Consider the following 22,892-nt stretch of genomic DNA (forward strand, 5'->3'; position numbering starts at 1 on the left):
AGCAATCGGCAAGGCAGATTTTAGGAACCGGTGGGGTGGAGCCGCCTCGAATTCCAGCTTGTACCCCTGAGATACTATTTGAAGGATCCAGGGATCCACCTGTGAGCGATCCCACTGATCGCTGAAATTCATGAGGTGGGCCCCCACCGTACCTGGCTCCGCCTGTGGAGCCCCACCGTCATGCGGCGGACTTGGAAGAGGAAGCGGGGGAGGACTTTTGCTCCTGGGAACCTGCTGTTTGTTGCAGCCTTTTCCCCCTACCTCTGCCTCTAGACAGAAAAGACCCTCCTTTTCCCCGCTTGTTTTTCTGGGTCCGAAAGGACTGAACCTGATAAAATGGCGCCTTCTTAGGCTGTGAGGGGACATGGGGTTTAAAATGCTGACTTCCCAGACGTTGCTGTGGAAACTAGGTCGGAGAGACCATCCCCAAATAATTCCTCCCCCTTATAAGGCAAAACTTCCATGTGCCTCTTGGAATCTGCATCTCCAGTCCACTGGCGAGTCCATAAGCATCTCCTAGCAGAGATGGACAATGCACTTACTTTAGATGCCAGCCGGCAGATTTCCCGCTGTGCATCTCTCATATATAAGACTGAGTCTTTGATATGGTCAATTGTTAGCAGAATCGTGTCTCTGTCTAGTGTGTCAATATTTTCTGACAGTTTATCCGACCACGCAGCGGCAGCACTGCACATCCATGCTGACGCAATAGCTGGTCTAAGTATAATGCCCGAGTGTGTATATACAGACTTCAGGATCGCCTCCTGCTTTCTATCAGCAGGTTCCTGTAGGGCGGCCGTATCCTGAGACGGTAGTGCCACCTTTTTAGACAAACGTGTGAGCGCTTTATCCACTCTAGGAGGTGTTTCCCAACGTAACCTATCCTCTGGCGGGAAAGGGAACGCCATTAGTACCTTCTTAGGAATTACCAATTTCTTATCAGGGGAAGCCCACGCTTCTTCACACACTTCATTTAATTCATCTGACGGGGGAAAAACTACAGGTAGTTTTTTCTCCCCAAACATAATACCCTTTTTTGTGGTACCTGGATGTAAATCAGAAATATTTAACACCTCTTTCATTGCCTCAATCATGCAGTGAATGGCCTTAATGGGCATTAAATGTGACTCATCGTCGTCGACACTGGTGTCAGTATCCGTGTCGACATCTACTTGTGCCATCTGAGATAGCGGGCGTTTCAGAGCCCCTGATGACTTTTGAGACACCTGGACAGGCACGAGCTGAGAACTCGGCTGTCCCACAGTCGGCATGTCGTCAAATTTCTTATGTAATGAGTCTATACGTGCACTCATTTCTTTCCATAAGCTCATCCACTCAGATGTCTGCCCCCCAGGGGGTGACATCCCTTCTAAAGGCATCTGCTCCGCCTCCACCTCATTATCCTCATCAAACATGTCGACACAGCCGTACCGACACACTCCACATAGTGTAGTCTGCAGGGGAGAGCCAGGGAGCTTCCTTTCAGCGGAGCTGTGAGGGAAAAATGGCGCCAGTGTGCTGTGGGAGATAGCTCCGCCCCTTTTCCGCGGCCTATTCTCCCGCTTTTTTATGGAATCTGGCAGGGGTATTTACCTCATATATAGCCCCTGGGGCTATATATTGAGGTATTTTTGCCAGCCAAGGTGTTTTTATTGCTGCCTCAGGGCGCCCCCCCCCAGCGCCCTGCACCCTCAGTGACCGGAGTGTGAAGTGTGAGAGGAGCAATGGCGCACAGCTGCAGTGCTGTGCGCTACCTTGGTGAAGACTGATGTCTTCATGCCGCCGATTTTCCGGACCATCTTCTTGCTTCTGGCTCTGTAAGGGGGACGGCGGCGCGGCTCCGGGACCGAACATCAAGGCTGGGCCTGCGGTCGATCCCTCTGGAGCTAATGGTGTCCAGTAGCCTAAGAAGCCCAATCCGGCTGCAAGCAGGCGAGTTCGCTTCTTCTCCCCTTAGTCCCTCGCTGCAGTGAGCCTGTTGCCAGCAGGTCTCACTGAAAATAAAAAACCTAAGACTATCTTTCTTCTAAGAGCTCAGGAGAGCCCCTAGTGTGCATCCAACCTCGGCCGGGCACAAAATCTAACTGAGGCTTGGAGGAGGGTCATAGTGGGAGGAGCCAGTGCACACCAGGTAGTCCTAAATCTTTCTAGAGTGCCCAGCCTCCTTCGGAGCCCGCTATTCCCCATGGTCCTTTCGGAGTTCCCAGCATCCACTAGGACGTCAGAGAAATATATGTATTTCGATATGAGTTGGGATTGTTAGAATTGAAGAATGATGGAAACCCGCACTAAAGACAAATTGGTGAGAAATATTATGTGGAAATCCTTTAGCAAGAGAGTACCAGTAGAGTTATATTTCACATTAGTATTTTGAGGTTTCCCGGATTTAAAATTACAGACAAAAAAATTTCAAAGGACAAATAGGAATCGGCTACACATTGGGTGCACCAGGTCTCTTGCTAACTATGGGGCAGATGTATCAAGTCTGGAGAAGTGATAAAGCAGTGATAAATGCAAGGTGATAACCCACCAGCCAATCAGCTCCAATATTTAAATGATTGGCTGGTGCGTTATCACCTTCCACTTAGCACTGTTTTATCACTTCTCCAGGCTTAATACATCTGCCCCAATAGGCCTAAATCACACCCGATTCGCACAGCGGGCAATTACCGAACAACTGCGCATGCGTACGGATTGTAATGTGCAGGCGTGGTGCCAAACAGCGAAAAAAATCCTGCAGGTTTTTTTTTTGTTATCGTTAAGCGAACGCAAGCTGAATGACAGGTAGCGGGCGTTTGTGGGTGGTAACTGCCCGTTTTCTGGGAGTGCCAGGCGTTCACAGGCGTTCCCAAGCGTTTTCAGTGCAGCTGTGTGACGTCAGCTCCGGCCCCGATCAGCCTGTTTGTATCACACTGTAGTAGTAAGTCCTGGGCTACACACAGACTGCACACACTGGAAAATCATTCCATGGTGAGCGAGTTGTGACCGGATTTGCAGGTGTCCGCTGTCTGGCAAAGTTTTCTCACGGAGTACAAATGCATTCGCACACTTGCACTATGGGCGGCGGCTATCTGATCGCAGACCGCTGCAAAAACGCACCACAGCCATCAGGTCTGATTAAGGGCCCTCTATTCTTATGCTTTATAATTTCGTTATTAGAGCGAAGTATTAAAAACATCAATAGAAAAGTAATGAAATGACATGAAAAATAAAGGAAATATGTGAATAAATAATTAATAAAAACCGCTTCTGTGTGTCGTCCTATTATTCCTGACAATTACAATTCTCTGGTATTACGCTATGTAAATGTAATAGTATGTTAGGTGTGTCCACAAATAGTGCGGTAATATGAACTACAGACACAATATTATTCTGTAAATATACTTTCTATTGCGGACTATGGAGAAGGAACAATATGCGGGTGTTTAACACCCATCGTCTCTTCCACTACTTTACAAATCTATTGTATGAGCCAATTGTGAGGTTATAAATTGTTATAATACGTCAAATAAGATCCTAGAACAGAATCTAAAAATAAATGATACACTTTTTAGGAATACAATATGTAAGTGAACACTAACGGAGGTCTGCGCTATGTGTGACCCTTAACAGAATTTATATGTAAAATATATATTTGTTTTGAATAAGATGTTATCTGGCACAGTATGTGTTAAGCGGGGTACTCACGGAGCGATATTCCACGCAGATTGCTTAGATTTTCAGCAAGATCGCTCCGTGTGTACTCCCTGCAGCGATAGCGATGCTCAGCCCCGCGCGTAGCTATCGCTGCTGCTAAATATCAAAACTGTAGCAGGGCATGCTGGGATGTGTAGTTCAACAACAGCTGGAGTGTCAAGGTTAGCCATCACTGGTCTAGGGTGTAACAGGGTCACTTCCTCCGTGCAGAAAACACTTACATCCGAATATCTTGTTTATTTATACTGCCCGTTGGGTGAGACGTGTAATGTATAGGGAGAGGAAAGCTCGGCCCTCAAGCATCTAATGAGAACTTGCTGCATTTATAGGCTCTACGCCACAGGAGAGATCACTAGGAATTTTTCATTTTTTAAATATAATGTGATAGGAGGACTGTGACCCTTCCCCTCATTCATTCATTCATACACACACACACACACACACACACACACACACACACACACACACCCTCCCAGGGACATAACACGGGGACACCACATGTAACACACAGTACATCACACACTATAATGTATAGGGAGCTGTGACACTTCTCATACACACATCCTCCCAGGTACACCACATGTAACACACAGTACATCACACACTATAATGTATAGGGGGCTGTGACACTTCCCCTCATACACACACATCCTCCCAGGTACACCACATGTAACACACAGTACATCACACACTATAATGTATAGGGAGCTGTGACACTTCCCCTCATACACACATCCTCCCAGGTACACCACATGTAACACACAGTACATCACACACTATAATGTATAGGGGGCTGTGACACTTCTCATACACACACACACATCCTCCCAGGTACACCACATGTAACACACAGTACATCACACACTATAATGTATAGGGGGCTGTGACACATCCCCTCATACACACACATCCTCCCAGGTACACCGCATGTAACACACAGTACATCACACACTATAATGTATAGGGAGCTGTGACACTTCTCATACACACACATCCTCCCAGGTACACCACATGTAACACACAGTACATCACACACTATAATGTATAGGGGGCTGTGACACTTCTCATACACACACATCCTCCCAGGTACACCACATGTAACACACAGTACATCACACACTATAATGTATAGGGAGCTGTGACACTTCCCATCATACACACACATCCTCCCAGGTACACCACATGTAACACACAGTACATCACACACTATAATGTATACGGAGCTGTGACACTTCCCCTCATACACACACATCCTCCCAGGTACACCACATGTAACCCACAGTACATCACACACTATAATGTATAGAGAGCTGTGACACTTCTCATACACAGACATCCTCCCAGGTACACCACATGTAACACACAGTACATCACACACTATTATGTATAGGGAGCTGTGACACTTCCCCTCATACACACACATCCTCCAAGGTACACCACATGTAACACACAGTACATCACACACTATAATGTATAGGGAGCTGTGACACTTCCCCTCATACACACACATCCTCCAAGGTACACCACATGTAACACACAGTACATCACACACTATAATGTATAGGGGGCTGTGACACTTCTCATACACACACATCCTCCCAGGTACACCACATGTAACACACAGTACATCACACACTATAATGTATAGGGAGCTGTGACACTTCCCATCATACACACACATCCTCCCAGGTACACCACATGTAACACACAGTACATCACACACTATAATGTATAGGGGGCTGTGACACTTCCCCTCATACACACACATCCTCCCAGGGACACCACATGTAACACACAGTACATCACACACTATAATGTATAGGGGGCTGTGACACTTCCTCTCATACACACACATCCTCCCAGAGACACCACATGTGACACACAGTACATCACACACTATAATGTATAGGGGGCTGTGACACTTCCTCTCATACACACACATCCTCCCAGGTACACCACATGTAACACACAGTACATCACACACTATAATGTATAGAGAGCTGTGACACTTCTCATACACAGACATCCTCCCAGGTACACCACATGTAACACACAGTACATCACACACTATTATGTATAGGGAGCTGTGACACTTCCCCTCATACACACACATCCTCCAAGGTACACCACATGTAACACACAGTACATCACACACTATAATGTATAGGGAGCTGTGACACTTCCCCTCATACACACACATCCTCCAAGGTACACCACATGTAACACACAGTACATCACACACTATAATGTATAGGGGGCTGTGACACTTCTCATACACACACATCCTCCCAGGTACACCACATGTAACACACAGTACATCACACACTATAATGTATAGGGAGCTGTGACACTTCCCATCATACACACACATCCTCCCAGGTACACCACATGTAACACACAGTACATCACACACTATAATGTATAGGGGGCTGTGACACTTCCCCTCATACACACACATCCTCCCAGGGACACCACATGTAACACACAGTACATCACACACTATAATGTATAGGGGGCTGTGACACTTCCTCTCATACACACACATCCTCCCAGAGACACCACATGTGACACACAGTACATCACACACTATAATGTATAGGGGGCTGTGACACTTCCTCTCATACACACACATCCTCCCAGGTACACCACATGTAACACACAGTACATCACACACTATAATGTATAGGGGGCTGTGACACTTCCCCTCATACACACACATCCTCCAAGGTACACCACATGTAACACAGTACATCACACACTATAATGTATAGGGAGCTGTGACACTTCTCATACACACACATCCTCCCAGGTACACCACATGTAACACACAGTACATCACACACTATAATGTATAGGGAGCTGTGACACTTCCCCTCATACACACATCCTCCCAGGTACACCACATGTAACACACAGTACATCACACACTATAATGTATAGGGGGCTGTGACACTTCCCCTCATACACACACATCCTCCCGGGTACACCACATGTAACACACGGTACATCACACACTATAATGTATAGGGAGCTGTGACACTTCCCCTCATACATACACATCCTCCCAGGTACACCACATGTAACACACAGTACATCACACACTATAATGTATAGGGAGCTGTGACACTTCTCATACACACACATCCTCCCAGGTACAACACATGTAACACACAGTACATCACACACTATAATGTATAGGGGGCTGTGACACTTCCCCTCATACACACACATCCTCCCAGGTACACCACATGTAACACACAGTACATCACACACTATAATGTATAGGGGGCTGTGACACTTCCCCTCATACACACACATCCTCCCAGGTACACCACATGTAACACACAGTACATCACACACTATAATGTATAGGGGGCTGTGACACTTCTCATACACACACATCCTCCCAGGTACACCACATGTAACACACAGTACATCACACACTATAATGTATAGGGAGCTGTGACACTTCTCATACACACATCCTCCCAGGTACAACACATGTAACACAGAGTACATCACACACTATAATGTATAGGGGGCTGTGACACTTCCCCCTCATACACACACATCCTCCCAGGTACACCACATGTAACACACAGTACATCACACACTATAATGTATAGGGAGCTGTGACACTTCCCCTCATACACACACATCCTCCCAGGTACACCACATGTAATACACAGTACATCACACACTATAATGTATAGGGAGCTGTGACACTTCCCCTCATACACACACATCCTCCCAGGTACACCACATGTAACACACAGTACATCACACACTATAATGTATAGAGAGCTGTGACACTTACCCCTCATACACACACATCCTCCCAGGTACACCACATGTAACACACAGTACATCACACACTATAATGTATAGGGAGCTGTGACACTTCTCATACACACACATCCTCCCAGGTACACCACATGTAACACACAGTACATCACACACTATAATGTATAGGGGGCTGTGACACTTCTCATACACACACATCCTCCCAGGTACACCACATGTAACACACAGTACATCACACACTATAATGTATAGGGAGCTGTGACACTTCCCATCATACACACACATCCTCCCAGGTACACCACATGTAACACACAGTACATCACACACTATAATGTATAGGGAGCTGTGACACTTCCCCTCATACACACACATCCTCCCAGGTACACCACATGTAACACACAGTACATCACACACTATAATGTATAGAGAGCTGTGACACTTCTCATACACAGACATCCTCCCAGGTACACCACATGTAACACACAGTACATCACACACTATAATGTATAGGGAGCTGTGACACTTCCCCTCATACACACACATCCTCCAAGGTACACCACATGTAACACACAGTACATCACACACTATAATGTATAGGGAGCTGTGACACTTCCCCTCATACACACACATCCTCCCAGGTACACCACATGTAACACACAGTACATCACACACTATAATGTATAGGGGGCTGTGACACTTCTCATACACACACATCCTCCCAGGTACACCACATGTAACACACAGTACATCACACACTATAATGTATAGGGAGCTGTGACACTTCTCATACACAGACATCCTCCCAGGTACACCACATGTAACACACAGTACATCACACACTATAATGTATAGGGGGCTGTGACACTTCCCCTCATACACACACATCCTCCCAGGGACACCACATGTAACACACAGTACATCACACACTATAATGTATAGGGGGCTGTGACACTTCCTCTCATACACACACATCCTCCCAGAGACACCACATGTGACACACAGTACATCACACACTATAATGTATAGGGGGCTGTGACACTTCCTCTCATACACACACATCCTCCCAGGTACACCACATGTAACACACAGTACATCACACACTATAATGTATAGGGGGCTGTGACACTTCCCCTCATACACACACATCCTCCAAGGTACACCACATGTAACACACAGTACATCACACACTATAATGTATAGGGAGCTGTGACACTTCTCATACACACACATCCTCCCAGGTACACCACATGTAACACACAGTACATCACACACTATAATGTATAGGGAGCTGTGACACTTCCCCTCATACACACATCCTCCCAGGTACACCACATGTAACACACAGTACATCACACACTATAATGTATAGGGGGCTGTGACACTTCCCCTCATACACACACATCCTCCCGGGTACACCACATGTAACACACGGTACATCACACACTATAATGTATAGGGAGCTGTGACACTTCCCCTCATACATACACATCCTCCCAGGTACACCACATGTAACACACAGTACATCACACACTATAATGTATAGGGAGCTGTGACACTTCTCATACACACACATCCTCCCAGGTACAACACATGTAACACACAGTACATCACACACTATAATGTATAGGGGGCTGTGACACTTCTCATACACACACATCCTCCCAGGTACACCACATGTAACACACAGTACATCACACACTATAATGTATAGGGGGCTGTGACACTTCTCATACACACACATCCTCACAGGTACACCACATGTAACACACAGTACATCACACACTATAATGTATAGGGAGCTGTGACACTTCTCATACACACACATCCTCCCAGGTACAACACATGTAACACACAGTACATCACACACTATAATGTATAGGGGGCTGTGACACTTCCCCTCATACACACACATCCTCCCAGGTACACCACATGTAACACACAGTACATCACACACTATAATGTATAGGGGGCTGTGACACTTCCCCTCATACACACACATCCTCCCAGGTACACCACATGTAACACACAGTACATCACACACTATAATGTATAGGGGGCTGTGACACTTCTCATACACACACATCCTCCCAGGTACACCACATGTAACACACAGTACATCACACACTATAATGTATAGGGAGCTGTGACACTTCTCATACACACACATCCTCCCAGGTACAACACATGTAACACACAGTACATCACACACTATAATGTATAGGGGGCTGTGACACTTCCCCTCATACACACACATCCTCCCAGGTACACCACATGTAACACACAGTACATCACACACTATAATGTATAGGGAGCTGTGACACTTCCCCTCATACACACACATCCTCCCAGGTACACCACATGTAATACACAGTACATCACACACTATAATGTATAGGGGGCTGTGACACTTCCCCTCATACACACACATCCTCCCAGGTACACCACATGTAACACACAATACATCACACACTATAATGTATAGGGAGCTGTGACACTTCCCCTCATACACACACATCCTCCCAGGTACACCACATGTAACACACAGTACATCACACACTATAATGTATAGAGAGCTGTGACACTTACCCCTCATACACACACATCCTCCCAGGTACACCACATGTAACACACAGTACATCACACACTATAATGTATAGGGAGCTGTGACACTTCTCATACACACACATCCTCCCAGGTACACCACATGTAACACACAGTACATCACACACTATAATGTATAGGGGGCTGTGACACTTCTCATACACACACATCCTCCCAGGTACACCACATGTAACACACAGTACATCACACACTATAATGTATAGGGAGCTGTGACACTTCTCATACACACACATCCTCCCAGGTACACCACATGTAACACACAGTACATCACACATTATAATGTATAGGGGGCTGTGACACTTCCCCTCATACACACACATCCTCCCAGGTACACCACATGTAACACACAGTACATCACACACTATAATGTATAGGGAGCTGTGACACTTCTCATACACACACATCCTCCCAGGTACACCACATGTAACACACAGTACATCACACACTATAATGTATAGGGGGCTGTGACACTTCCCCTCATACACAGACATCCTCCCAGGTACACCGCATGTAACACACAGTACATCACACACTATAATGTATAGGGGGCTGTGACACTTCTCATACACACACATCCTCCCAGGTACACCACATGTAACCCACAGTACATCACACACTATAATGTATAGGGAGCTGTGACACTTCCCCTCATACACACACATCCTCCCAGGTACACCACATGTAACACACAGTACATCACACACTATAATGTATAGGGAGCTGTGACACTTCCCCTCATACACACACATCCTCCCAGGTACACCACATGTAACACACAGTACATCACACACTATAATGTATAGGGGGCTGTGACACTTCCCCTCATACACACACATCCTCCCAGGTACACCACATGTAACACACAGTACATCACACACTATAATGTATAGGGGGCTGTGACACTTCTCATACACACACATCCTCCCAGGTACACCACATGTAACACACAGTACATCACACACTATAATGTATAGGGGGCTGCGACACTTCTCATAAACACACATCCTTCCAGGGACATAACACGGGGACACCACAAGTAACACACACACAAACACAGTACCACACACACTAATATGTACTATCGCACATATCACCATTAATCATGTCCCCAGACTGGTTGCTTTCTGTTACTTTAATAGTAATTCCCAGTCTGTTCATGAAATGTGGTAACATTGCTGAAATGTCAGGAGATTCCACCTATGCTAACCGACCGACCGGCAGACCGACCAACCCCTGCTTTCTACATTCTATTAAAGCGGAAATGTAAAAAATGGGTGTGGATCATTGAGTTGACAGTAACTAGGTCGACACATGAAATAGGTGGACACTGTCCGACACATGAAAATAAGAATTTACTTACCGATAATTCTATTTCTCGGAGTCCGTAGTGGATGCTGGGGTTCCTGAAAGGACCATGGGGAATAGCGGCTCCGCAGGAGACAGGGCACAAAAGTAAAGCTTTTACAGGTCAGGTGGTGTGTACTGGCTCCTCCCCCTATGACCCTCCTCCAGACTCCAGTTAGGTACTGTGCCCGGACGAGCGTACACAATAAGGGAGGATTTTGAATCCCGGGTAAGACTCATACCAGCCACACCAATCACACCGTACAACTTGTGATCTAAACCCAGTTAACAGTATGATAACAGAGGAGCCTCTGAAAGATGGCTTCCTAAACAATAACCCGAATTAGTTAACAATAACTATGTACAAGTATTGCAGATAATCCGCACTTGGGATGGGCGCCCAGCATCCACTACGGACTCCGAGAAATAGAATTATCGGTAAGTAAATTCTTATTTTCTCTATCGTCCTAAGTGGATGCTGGGGTTCCTGAAAGGACCATGGGGATTATACCAAAGCTCCCAAACGGGCGGGAGAGTGCGGATGACTCTGCAGCACCGAATGAGAGAACTCCAGGTCCTCCTTTGCCAGGGTATCAAATTTGTAAAAATTTACAAACGTGTTCTCCCCTGACCACGTAGCTGCTCGGCAGAGTTGTAATGCCGAGACCCCTCGGGCAGCCGCCCAAGATGAGCCCACCTTCCTTGCGGAATGGGCCTTAACAGATTTAGGCTGTGGCAGGCCTGCCACAGAATGTACAAGTTGAATTTTGTTACAAATCCAACGAGCAATCGACTGCTTAGAAGCAGGTGCACCCAACTTGTTGGGTGCATACAGTATAAACAGCGAGTCAGATTTTCTGACTCCAGCCGTCCTTTAAATGTATATTTTTAAGGCTCTGACAACGTCCAACAACTTGGAGTCCTTCAAGTCGTCTGTAGCCGCAGGCACTACAATAGGCTGGTTCAGGTGAAACGCTGATACCACCTTAGGTAGAAAATGCGGACGCGTCCGCAGCTCTGCCCTATGTCGAATGGAAAATTAAATAAGGGCTTTTATAAAACAAAGCCGCCAGTTCAGATACTCTCCCGGCCGAAGCCAGGGCCAGTAACATAGTCACTTTCCATGTGAGATATTTCAAATCCACATTCTTTAGTGGTTCAAACCAATTGGATTTGAGGAAATCTAAAACTACATTTAGATCCCACGGTGCCACCTTAGGCACCACAGGAGGCTGTATATGCAGTACTCCTTTGATAAAAATCTGGACCTCAGGGACTGAGGCCAATTCTTTTTGGAAGAATATTGATAGGGCCGAAATTTGAACCTTAATAGATCCCAATTTCAGACCCATAGACAATCCTGATTGCAGGAAATGTAGGAAAACGACCCAGTTGAAATTCCTCCATCGGAGCACTCCGCTGCTCGCACCACGCAACATATTTTCGCCAAATACGGCGATAATGCTTCGCGGTGACTTCCTTCCTTGCCTTTATCAAGGTAGGAATGACTTCTTCTGGAATGCCTTTTCCTTTTAGGATCTGGCATTCAAACGCCATGCCGTCAAACGCAGCCGCGGTAAGTCTTGAAAAAGACAAGGACCCTGCTGAAGCAGGTCCCTTCTCAGAAGTAGAGGCCACGGATCGTCCGTGACCATCTCTTGAAGTTCCGGGTACCAAGTCCTTCTTGGCCAATCCGGAGCCACTAGTCTTACTCCTCTTTGCCGTATAATCCTCAATACCTTTGGTATGAGAGGCAGAGGAGGAAACACATATACCGACTGGTACACCCAAGGTGTTACCAGCGCGTCCACAGCTATTGCCTGCGGATCTCTTGACCTGGCGCAATACCTGTCCAGTGTTTTGTTGAGGCGAGACGCCATCATGTCCACCATTGGTTTTACCCAACGGTTTAATAGCATGTGGAAAACTTCTGGATGAAGTCCCCACTCTCCCGGGTGAAGGTCGTGTCTGCTGAGGAAGTCTGCTTCCCAGTTGTCCACGCCCGGGATGAATACTGCTGACAGTGCTATCACGTGATTCTCCGCCCAGCGAAGGATCCTGGCAGCTTCTGCCATTGCCCTCCTGCTTCTTGTGCCGCCCTGTCTGTTTACATGGGCGACTGCCGTGATGTTGTCCGACTGGATCAACACCGGTCTTCCTTGAAGCAGAGGTTCCGCCTGGCTTAGAGCATTGTAGATTGCTCTTAGTTCCAGAATGCTTATGTGAAGAGACTTTTTCAGGCTCGACCACACTCCCTGGAAATTTCTTCCCTGTGTGACTGCTCCCCAGCCTCTCAGGCTGGCATCCGTGGTCACCAGGATCCAATCCTGCATGCCGAATCTGCGGCCCTCCAATAGATGAGCCTCCTGCAACCACCACAGAAGGGATACCCTTGTCCTCGGCGACAGGGTTATCCGCAGGTGCATCTGAAGATGCGACCCTGACCATTTGTCCAACAGATCCCTTTGCATGGAATCTGCCGAAAGGGATTGCTTCGTAAGAAGCTACCATTTATTTTTATTTTTTTTTATTTTTTTTTTTCCAGGACTCTTGTGCATTGATGTACAGACACCTTTCCTGGTTTTAGGAGGTTCCTGACCAGGTCAGATAACTCCTTGGCTTTTTCTTCGGGAAGAAAAACCTTTTTCTGAACTGTGTCCAGAATCATCCCCAGGAACAGCAGACGAGTTGTCGGCATTAATTGGGATTTTGGAATATTCAGAATCCATCCGTGCTGCTTTAGCACCTCTTGAGATAGTGCTAAACCCATCTCTAGCTGTTCTCTGGACCTTGCCCTTATTAGGAGATCGTCCAAGTATGGGATAATTAATACGCCTTTTCTTCGAAGAAGAAATATTATCTCGGCCATTACCTTTGTAAAGACCCGAGGTGCCGTGGACAAACCAAACGGCAGCGTCTGAAACTGATAGTGACAGTTTTGTACAACGAACCTGAGGTACCCCTGGTGTGAGGGGTAATTGGAACGTGGCGATACGCATCCTTGATGTCCAAGGATACCATAAAGTCCCCTTCTTCCAGGTTCGCTATCACTGCTCTGAGTGACTCCATCTTGAACTTGAACTTCTTTATGTACAGGTTCAAGGACTTCAGATTTAGAATAGGCCTTACCGAGCCATCCGGCTTCGGTACCACAAAAAGAGTGGAATAATACCCCTTCCCTTGTTGTAGAAGAGGTACCTTGACTATCACCTGCTGAGAATACAGCTTGTGAATGGCTTCCAAAACCGTCTCCCTTTCTGAGGGGGACGTTGGTAAAGCAGACTTCAGGAAACGGCGAGGTGGCTCTGTCTCTAATTTCAACCTGTACCCCTGAGATATTATCTGCAGGATCCAGGGATTTACCTGCGAGTGAGCCCACTGCGCGCTGTAATTCTTGAGACGACCGCCTACCGCCCCCGAGTCCGCTTGCGAAGCCCCAGCGTCATGCTGAGGCTTTTGTAGAAGCCGGGGAGGGCTTCTGTTCCTGGGAAGGAGCTGCCTGTTGCTGTCTCTTCCCTCGTCCTCTGCCTCGTGGCAGATATGAATAGCCCTTTGCTCTCTTATTTTTAAAGGAACGAAAGGGCTGCGGTTGAAAGGTCGGTGCCTTTTTCTGTTGGGGAGTGACTTGAGGTAGAAAGGTGGATTTCCCGGCCGTAGCCGTGGCCACCAAATCCGATAGACCGACCCCAAATAACTCCTCTACGCATCGCCTGTCCACTGTCGTGTCCATAAAGCTCTTCTGGCCGAAATGGACATAGCACTTACCCGTGATGCCAGTGTGCAGATATCTCTCTGTGCATCACGCATATAAAGAAATGCATCCTTTATTTGTTCTAACGACAGTAAAATATTGTCCCTGTCCAGGGTATCAATATTTTCGATCAGGGACTCTGACCAAACTACCCCAGCACTGCACATCCAGGCAGTCGCAATAGCTGGTCGTAGTATAACACCTGCATGTGTGTATATACCTTTTTGGATATTTTCCATCCTCCTATCTGATGGATCTTTAAGTGCGGCCGTCTCAGGAGAGGGTAACGCCACTTGTTTTGATAAGCGTGTTAGCGCTTTGTCCACCCTAGGAGGTGTTTCCCAGCGCTCCCTAACCTCTGGCGGGAAAGGGTATAAAGCCAATAACTTCTTTGAAATTAGCAGTTTTTTTATCGGGGCACCCCACGCTTCATCACACACGTCATTTAATTCTTCTGATTCGGTAAAAACTACTGGTAGTTTTTTCACACCCCACATAATACCCTGTTTAGTGGTACCTGTAGTATCAGCTAAATGTAACATCTCCTTTATTGCCAAAATCATATAACGTGTGGCCCTACTGGAAAATACGGTTGATTCGTCACCTTCACCACCGGAATCAGTGCCTGTGTCTGGGTCTGTGTCGACCGACTGAGGCAAGGGGCGTTTTACAGCCCCTGACGGTGTTTGAGGCGCCTGGACAGGCACTAATTGAGTGTCCGGCCGCCTCATGTCGGCAAACGACTGCTTAAGCGAGTTGACGCTATCCCGTAATTCCACAAATAAAGGCATCCATTCTGGTGTCGACCCCCTAGGAGGTGACATCCTCATATTTGGCAATTGCTCCGCCTCCACACCAATAACGTCCTCATACATGTCGACACACACGTACCGACACACAGCAGACACACAGGGAATGCTCTATACGAAGACAGGACCCACTAGCCCTTTGGGGAGACAGAGGGAGAGTCTGCCAGCACACACCAAAAAGCGCTATATATGACAGGGATAGCCTTATGATTAAGTGCTCCCTTATAGCTGCTTTTATATTAATATATTGCCATTTATTTTGCCCCCCCTCTCTGTTATACCCTGTTTCTGTAGTGCAGTGCAGGGGAGAGACCTGGGAGCCTTCCTGACCAGCGGAGCTGTGACAGAAAATGGCGCCGTGTGCTGAGGAGATAGGCCCCGCCCCTTTTTCGGCGGGCTCGTCTCCCGCTATTTAGTACATTTAGGCAGGGGTAAATATCTCCATATAGCCTCTGGGGCTATATGTGAGGTATTTTTAGCCTTTTTAAAGGTTTTCATTTGCCTCCCAGGGCGCCCCCCCCCCCCAGCGCCCTGCACCCTCAGTGACTGCCGTGTGAAGTGTGCTGAGAGGAAAATGGCGCACAGCTGCAGTGCTGTGCGCTACCTTAAGAAGACTGCAGGAGTCTTCAGCCGCCGATTCTGGACCTCTTCTTGCTTCAGCATCTGTGAGGGGGCCGGCGGCGTGGCTCCGGTGACCATCCAGGCTGTACCTGTGATCGTCCCTCTGGAGCTTCATGTCCAGTAGCCAAGAAGCCAATCCATCCTGCACGCAGGTGAGTTCACTTCTTCTCCCCTCTGTCCCTCGTTGCAGTGATCCTGTTGCCAGCAGGAATCACTGTAAAATAAAAAACCTAAGCTAAACTCTCTAAGCAGCTCTTTATGAGAGCCACCTAGAATTGCACCCTTCTCGGCCGGGCACAAAAATCTAACTGGAGTCTGGAGGAGGGTCATAGGGGGAGGAGCCAGTACACACCACCTGACCTGTAAAAGCTTTACTTTTGTGCCCTGTCTCCTGCGGAGCCGCTATTCCCCATGGTCCTTTCAGGAACCCCAGCATCCACTTAGGACGATAGAGAAATAGGTTTCTGCAGTTTATACACTAACACTCCCAGCTGCAGTTTATACACTAACACGTCCAGCTGCAGTTTATACACTAACACTTCCAGCTGCAGTTTATACACTAACACTCCCAGCTGCAGTTTATACACTAACACGTCCAGCTGCAGTTTATACACTAACACTTCCAGCTGCAGTTTATACACTAACACGTCCAGCTGCAGTTTATACACTAACACTTCCAGCTGCAGTTTATACACTAATACTCCCAGCTGCAGTTTATACACTAACACTTCCAGCAGCAGTTTATACACTAACACTTCCAGCAGCAGTTTATACACTAACACTCCCAGCTGCAGTTTATACACTAACACGTCCAGCTGCAGTTTATACACTAACACTCCCAGCTGCAGTTTATACACTAACACTCCCAGCTGCAGTTTATACACTAACACTCCCAGCTGCAGTTTATACACTAACACTCCCAGCTGCAGTTTATACACTAACACGTCCAGCTGCAGTTTATACACTAACACTCCCAGCTGCAGTTTATACACTAACACTCCCAGCTGCAGTTTATACACTAACACTCCCAGCTGCAGTTTATACACTAACACTCCCAGCTGCAGTTTATACACTAACACTCCCAGCTGCAGTTTATACACTAACACGTCCAGCTGCAGTTTATACACTAACACGTCCAGCTGCAGTTTATACACTAACACGTCCAGCTGCAGTTTATACACTAACACGTCCAGCTGCAGTTTATACACTAACACGTCCAGCTGCAGTTTATACACTAACACGTCCAGCTGCAGTTTATACACTAACACGTCCAGCTGCAGTTTATACACTAACACTCCCAGCTGCAGTTTATACACTAACACGTCCAGCTGCAGTTTATACACTAACACTTCCAGCTGCAGTTTCCACACTAACACTTCCAGCTGCAGTTTATACACTAACACATCCAGCTGCTAATAACTAGAAACAGAATATCCCACCAACCTTTCTGTTTCTTGCGTATTCTTTCCACGAGCGTCCGAATCTGTACGTACTCTTCCCACTCTCTTCCTGGGGTAGAGCTGGGGTTACTGCACTCTATAGAGATCACAACACTAATTAGTAGCCATATATTGCGGATGTAGAGGTTTGCAGATGAAGCGAGACTGGAACATAATAAATCATAAATAAAACCCCTAAATGGCGGCTTAACACCGCCATTGAGCCCCCTCCCGCCTAGCGACTGCCTCTGCCTCAAAGGCGATCGCTAGGCAACGAAAGCTGCCATGCGCCGGCGCATGGGCAGTTCCGACCCGATCGCTGCGAGAAACTGCAACAAGCGATCGGGTCGGAATGACCCCCATGGGCTGTATTTCTTTTCTGTTTTGTTTCAAACTATTCTGCCTAGCGCTATCATGGCAGCTTTCAATTACGGCTATAAAAGGCCTCGTGGCGTGTGGATCATCGGCCAGCCCTATATAGACGATCCCCGCTGTACCCCGGAGGGGAGTACATGTAGCTGCAATGTAATGGTGTGCCGAGCATATACTGTCGGCTAGGGTAGGGACTTGCAGAAAGTTGGGGTCCCTTGACGATGGGCTGCAAGCTTAAATGTTCTGATCAAACTATGACGAAACCCCCGTGCTTTTATTTGCTGCACACACACGGATTTGTGGTATATTGGTAGCGCCGACAGCAAATGTCTTTGTTTTGTAGCCATTTACAGTGTGCTAAAGACGCTGGACTGTGTCATTAACTGCACAGGGATTGGTTTTACACGTGTACAAAGTCGCAGATTAAGCAGAACGGAACTTGTCGTGAGAAAAACCCGCAGCCGCACGCTTCAGTGCACAGTCTGAGTCGCACACAGATGTACAAATGTGACAACATGTTGGGTGAGAAAGATGCTCGGCACATGCTGAATTGCATGAGAGCCGACGTGCCGAGAGGGTCTATTTGGTGCAACTGAAGCCACAGCTGTATACACACAGATACTATATATACACACACTATAGCTATTCCTTTCTTACCAAATCTCCAAAATGTAAAATAAGTATACATAACGTAACATTTTGGCATGGATAGGCAGGGAGATGATAACGAGAGCTGTCTGATGAGGAAGAGACAGATCTTCATGTGACCCAGATCACAATACTCTATGGGGTGAATGTAACAACCTGGGGAGAGATTCCACCGAGTCTGTCCAATGTTTTACAGTGACAATCATTTAAAAGGCGAAACCAACCTGATTTGGTCTTTTGGATGGGGTCTGGGACTCCAGGTCGACAACAAAAAGGTCGACACACCTTAGGTCAACGCCAATTGGTCGACACACCTTAGGTCGACATGGACAAAAGGTCGACCGGAACAAGGTCGACATGGAAAAAGGTCGACATGAGTTTTTAATGTTTTTTTTGGTGTCATTTTCTTCGTAGAATGACGGGGAACCCCAATTAGTACACCGCTTCGCTCGCCATGCTTCGGGCATGGCGCCTTCGCTCCGCTCGGCACAGATTACAGTTCCAATCGTAGTCCACGTGGATCATTGAGTATGAAAAGGTTCCAAAAAAGAAAAAAATTGTGAAAAACGCATGTCGACCTTTTTCCATGTCGACCTTGTTCCTGTTGACCTTTTGTCCATGTTGACATTTTGTCCATGTCGACCTAAGGTGTGTCGACCAATTGGCGGCGACCTAAGGTGTGTCGACCTTTTTGTTGTCGACCTGGAGTCCGGATACCTTTGGATGACGGCTACTATAAAGCATCGGGCAGACTGGCTGCAATTTCCCAGATACCTGCACGTGCGTCTGACTTACTTTGTAATAATTCACTTATCAGGTTCATCATCTCTTTCGGGGACACGACGGCTGTGGCCCCGCCCCCTGACTTCTGAGTCTTCACTCTGCTTTTCTTCCCCATCTCTGCGTGTCTGCAACGATACAAGTCAATAACCCCGCGGGATCAATATCTGTGCTTTTCAGAAGAGATCTGCTGATATTACTATTAACAGTGGCCAATCGTTTCCGGAGGTTATCAGACGGGCTAATGGATCCCACGGGAATTTACAGTATGAGCAGACCCCAAAAGAAATGCCCAAACCATGTTAACACATAGGTCCGGGAACTTATCCTGAATTCTATGTGCTAATGCCTGATAACAGGGTAATTTACTGGGTGAGAAAAAAAGGATTCTAACTGAATAGCCCCGGGCGTTGAAACCCGAAGCTCCCACCTTTTTTTTTTCACACCTGGAAAATTACCGAATCTAAGCGAATTCCCTTCTTAAGGGGTATTTGCATCTGTGCATCACAGTTCTTCAATGTAAGCCCACAAATGACAGCTCCAATAGCTGATAACAGAAACCAATAGCTGGAATTAAGTACCGTGCAATATCAAATATCTAAGGTCCTTTCTTAGAAACATTCTGGCTAGACCTAACCATGTTTTTTTACCATTGTGATGGTCATGAAAATAGTCCTGGCGGTCCTATAGGAAGAATGGCACTTTATTGTTATTTAAACCAGCTGTACTTCTGTTACCACTGAGCAGCTGCGTCAGCACACCCTGTCCAAACTGTGACTGTGAAAGAACAGGCATCTCTTCTGTTGTAACTGTAGATGCGATTAACACAACGCTGCATCTCTCCTACTTATGTTATGTTTGGTTCTGGTGAACGCACAGTGCAAAAATACGCTCTATGAACAGGCGTACATCCAACACAGCCCTGTAAGCTTACCTGCACACCTTCAGATTGGGAGGTGGGCAACCAGCGTACTTAAATACTACAAACCTTTCATACTGCCCCTCTATTGTCCACTTTACATGCTAAGGGGGATATTCAATTAGCTGCAGTAATTTACTGCTGGCAACGGATTCCTCAAAGGCTTTTCTATTAGCTCCGACGTCGGCGTGCTTATCCTGCGATGCCCGCACTTATCGGGGATTATGCTTCGGGTGCCTCAGGCAATATCGGATAATCAGCCCTTCAGAACCGCGGAAACACATGGGTCCGGGAACTTATCCTCTGTCCCATGCGTTATCGGCTGAAAATGGGATTTTTTTTTCAGCCGAACCCCCCCCCCCCCAAAAAAAAATAAACGGGCTTGAATAGGATAGCCAGATACTCACCACTGGGCTACAATCGCAGTATCAGATGAACAATTTATGGAGTTAATAGGATACCAGCAGAAGCCTGAGACCCTGGATTGGTCCAACAGTGATTTACCCCTTCTGTAGACTCTACCGCTCACCCCTCCCCTGCAATCTATGACCTCTGTTCCATCACGTAACAAAATGTGTAGTACCCCTGCACCCTCATTACACCATAGCTACTTCTCACTCCCACCAGGGCACTATTTGAATAATCTGGTTTTAAGCAGCTCACGGGTAAGTAAATACGGTACGTGCTTTAGTCTAGTTACCATACACATCATTACAACACATACAAATATTAGAATGGGCACAAGGTAAGACCTGGATACATTTATAGACTATGTCAGTATTGGGGATGTTAGGGACCCACATGATGAGATCACCGTGACATGGTAGGTGGGCCAATATTTTTGGCCAAATTGATGCTAAGAACCTCACTTTACTCCATGCTAAATTGTAGAGTTTATTGTAATTGTTCCGACTACCTGTGTTCTTAGAGTGCGCACTTGCATTTTCCTTTTTTCCTGTGTGACACACAACCAGTCATATGGCCATCCTGCTCCGCCACCTCTACCTCCCATACTTTTCTGCCTGGAGAACTCTGTCTGTAAACCTTAGGGCTGCACCGTGGCTGGTTGGGGGAGGCGGTGCCGGCCAGGGAGGCAAGAAATGGTGAACAAGGCCAAAAAGAAGTCCAGGAGCTCCACCCACTTGAGTATCCCTTATCCAAAATCACACATTTTTGGGTCCACTACTGAGATAATGACATATATAGTATGTGTATATACAGATATATTATATAGATATATAATCTAATATATACATATATGTGTCATTACCTCAGTAGGGGAACCAAAAATGTGTTATTTTGAATTTTGGATAAGGGATAATCAACCTGTAACCGATACAGTGATACTGACAATGATACAGCTAGGTGCTGTGAAACCACTTTGGAATTTGTATTATAGCTAGCGCCATAATTTGTTCATGTGACTTACTGTATGTTCTCGCTTCTGAATAGGAGTAAACTGTGTTCGGATACCTTATTACACTAATATTACTTTACCTTTTATTTTCTGAAGGTAATCTTGGGATGATATCTAGAAGAACTGGAAAAAAAAGAAAAAGAAAAAATGAAAACTACTGAACTTTTAAAGATTTTATATTATAGAACAAAAAGTGAAAATATGTAATGTATGTATGTATGTATGTATGTTTTTCATAGGCTCCTACATGACTGGATGGATCCTTCATTATCCAAAGTAAAATACCTGGGACAAAAATCTATTGCCCGTCTACAACTTTACCAGTGCTTTTAGCAAATAATTTACGATGCCTTCCCTGTAGGTTAATATAACCGCTCTTGTGAAGAAAAATCTAAGCTGTGTTGTTTATTGTCACAACGTTTCAAAGCCTGTTGGCTTTTTCATCAGGTGCATAAAACAAAACAAGTGAAAGTCTTACACACACGTACATACATATACAGGTATAAGCACTGGTAAAGTTATAAAAAAAGAATCATATTTGTCAGGTTTCTGACCTATACGATTTCAACCCCCAGGAAAATGTCTGTTTCTGCAAAACATACTTGGTTAGATTTTTGGCCGTCATACAAGCGGTTAAGGGTTCCTGGGGGTATGGATGGACAGTGAAGGC

General features: G+C 46.4%; 1 protein-coding gene across 1 annotated transcript in view; it reads right to left on the minus strand.

Annotated features, from left to right (window-relative positions):
* Window positions 1-22,892, minus strand: part of SETD3 (SET domain containing 3, actin N3(tau)-histidine methyltransferase) — a 107,289-nt gene that overhangs the window by 56,467 nt on the left and 27,930 nt on the right. Inside the window, exons 2-4 of the mRNA XM_063948464.1 lie at window positions 22,303-22,345; window positions 19,902-20,014; window positions 18,091-18,183 (exon numbers count right to left, since the gene is read on the minus strand). Coding sequence (XP_063804534.1) covers window positions 18,091-18,183; window positions 19,902-20,004 — 196 coding nt within the window. The 5' untranslated portion in view covers window positions 20,005-20,014; window positions 22,303-22,345. The remainder of the gene's footprint in view (window positions 1-18,090; window positions 18,184-19,901; window positions 20,015-22,302; window positions 22,346-22,892) is intronic.

This window comes from Pseudophryne corroboree, chromosome 12 (genome assembly GCF_028390025.1).
Source record: "Pseudophryne corroboree isolate aPseCor3 chromosome 12, aPseCor3.hap2, whole genome shotgun sequence".
In the NCBI taxonomy this organism is placed as follows: Eukaryota; Metazoa; Chordata; class Amphibia; order Anura; family Myobatrachidae; genus Pseudophryne; species Pseudophryne corroboree.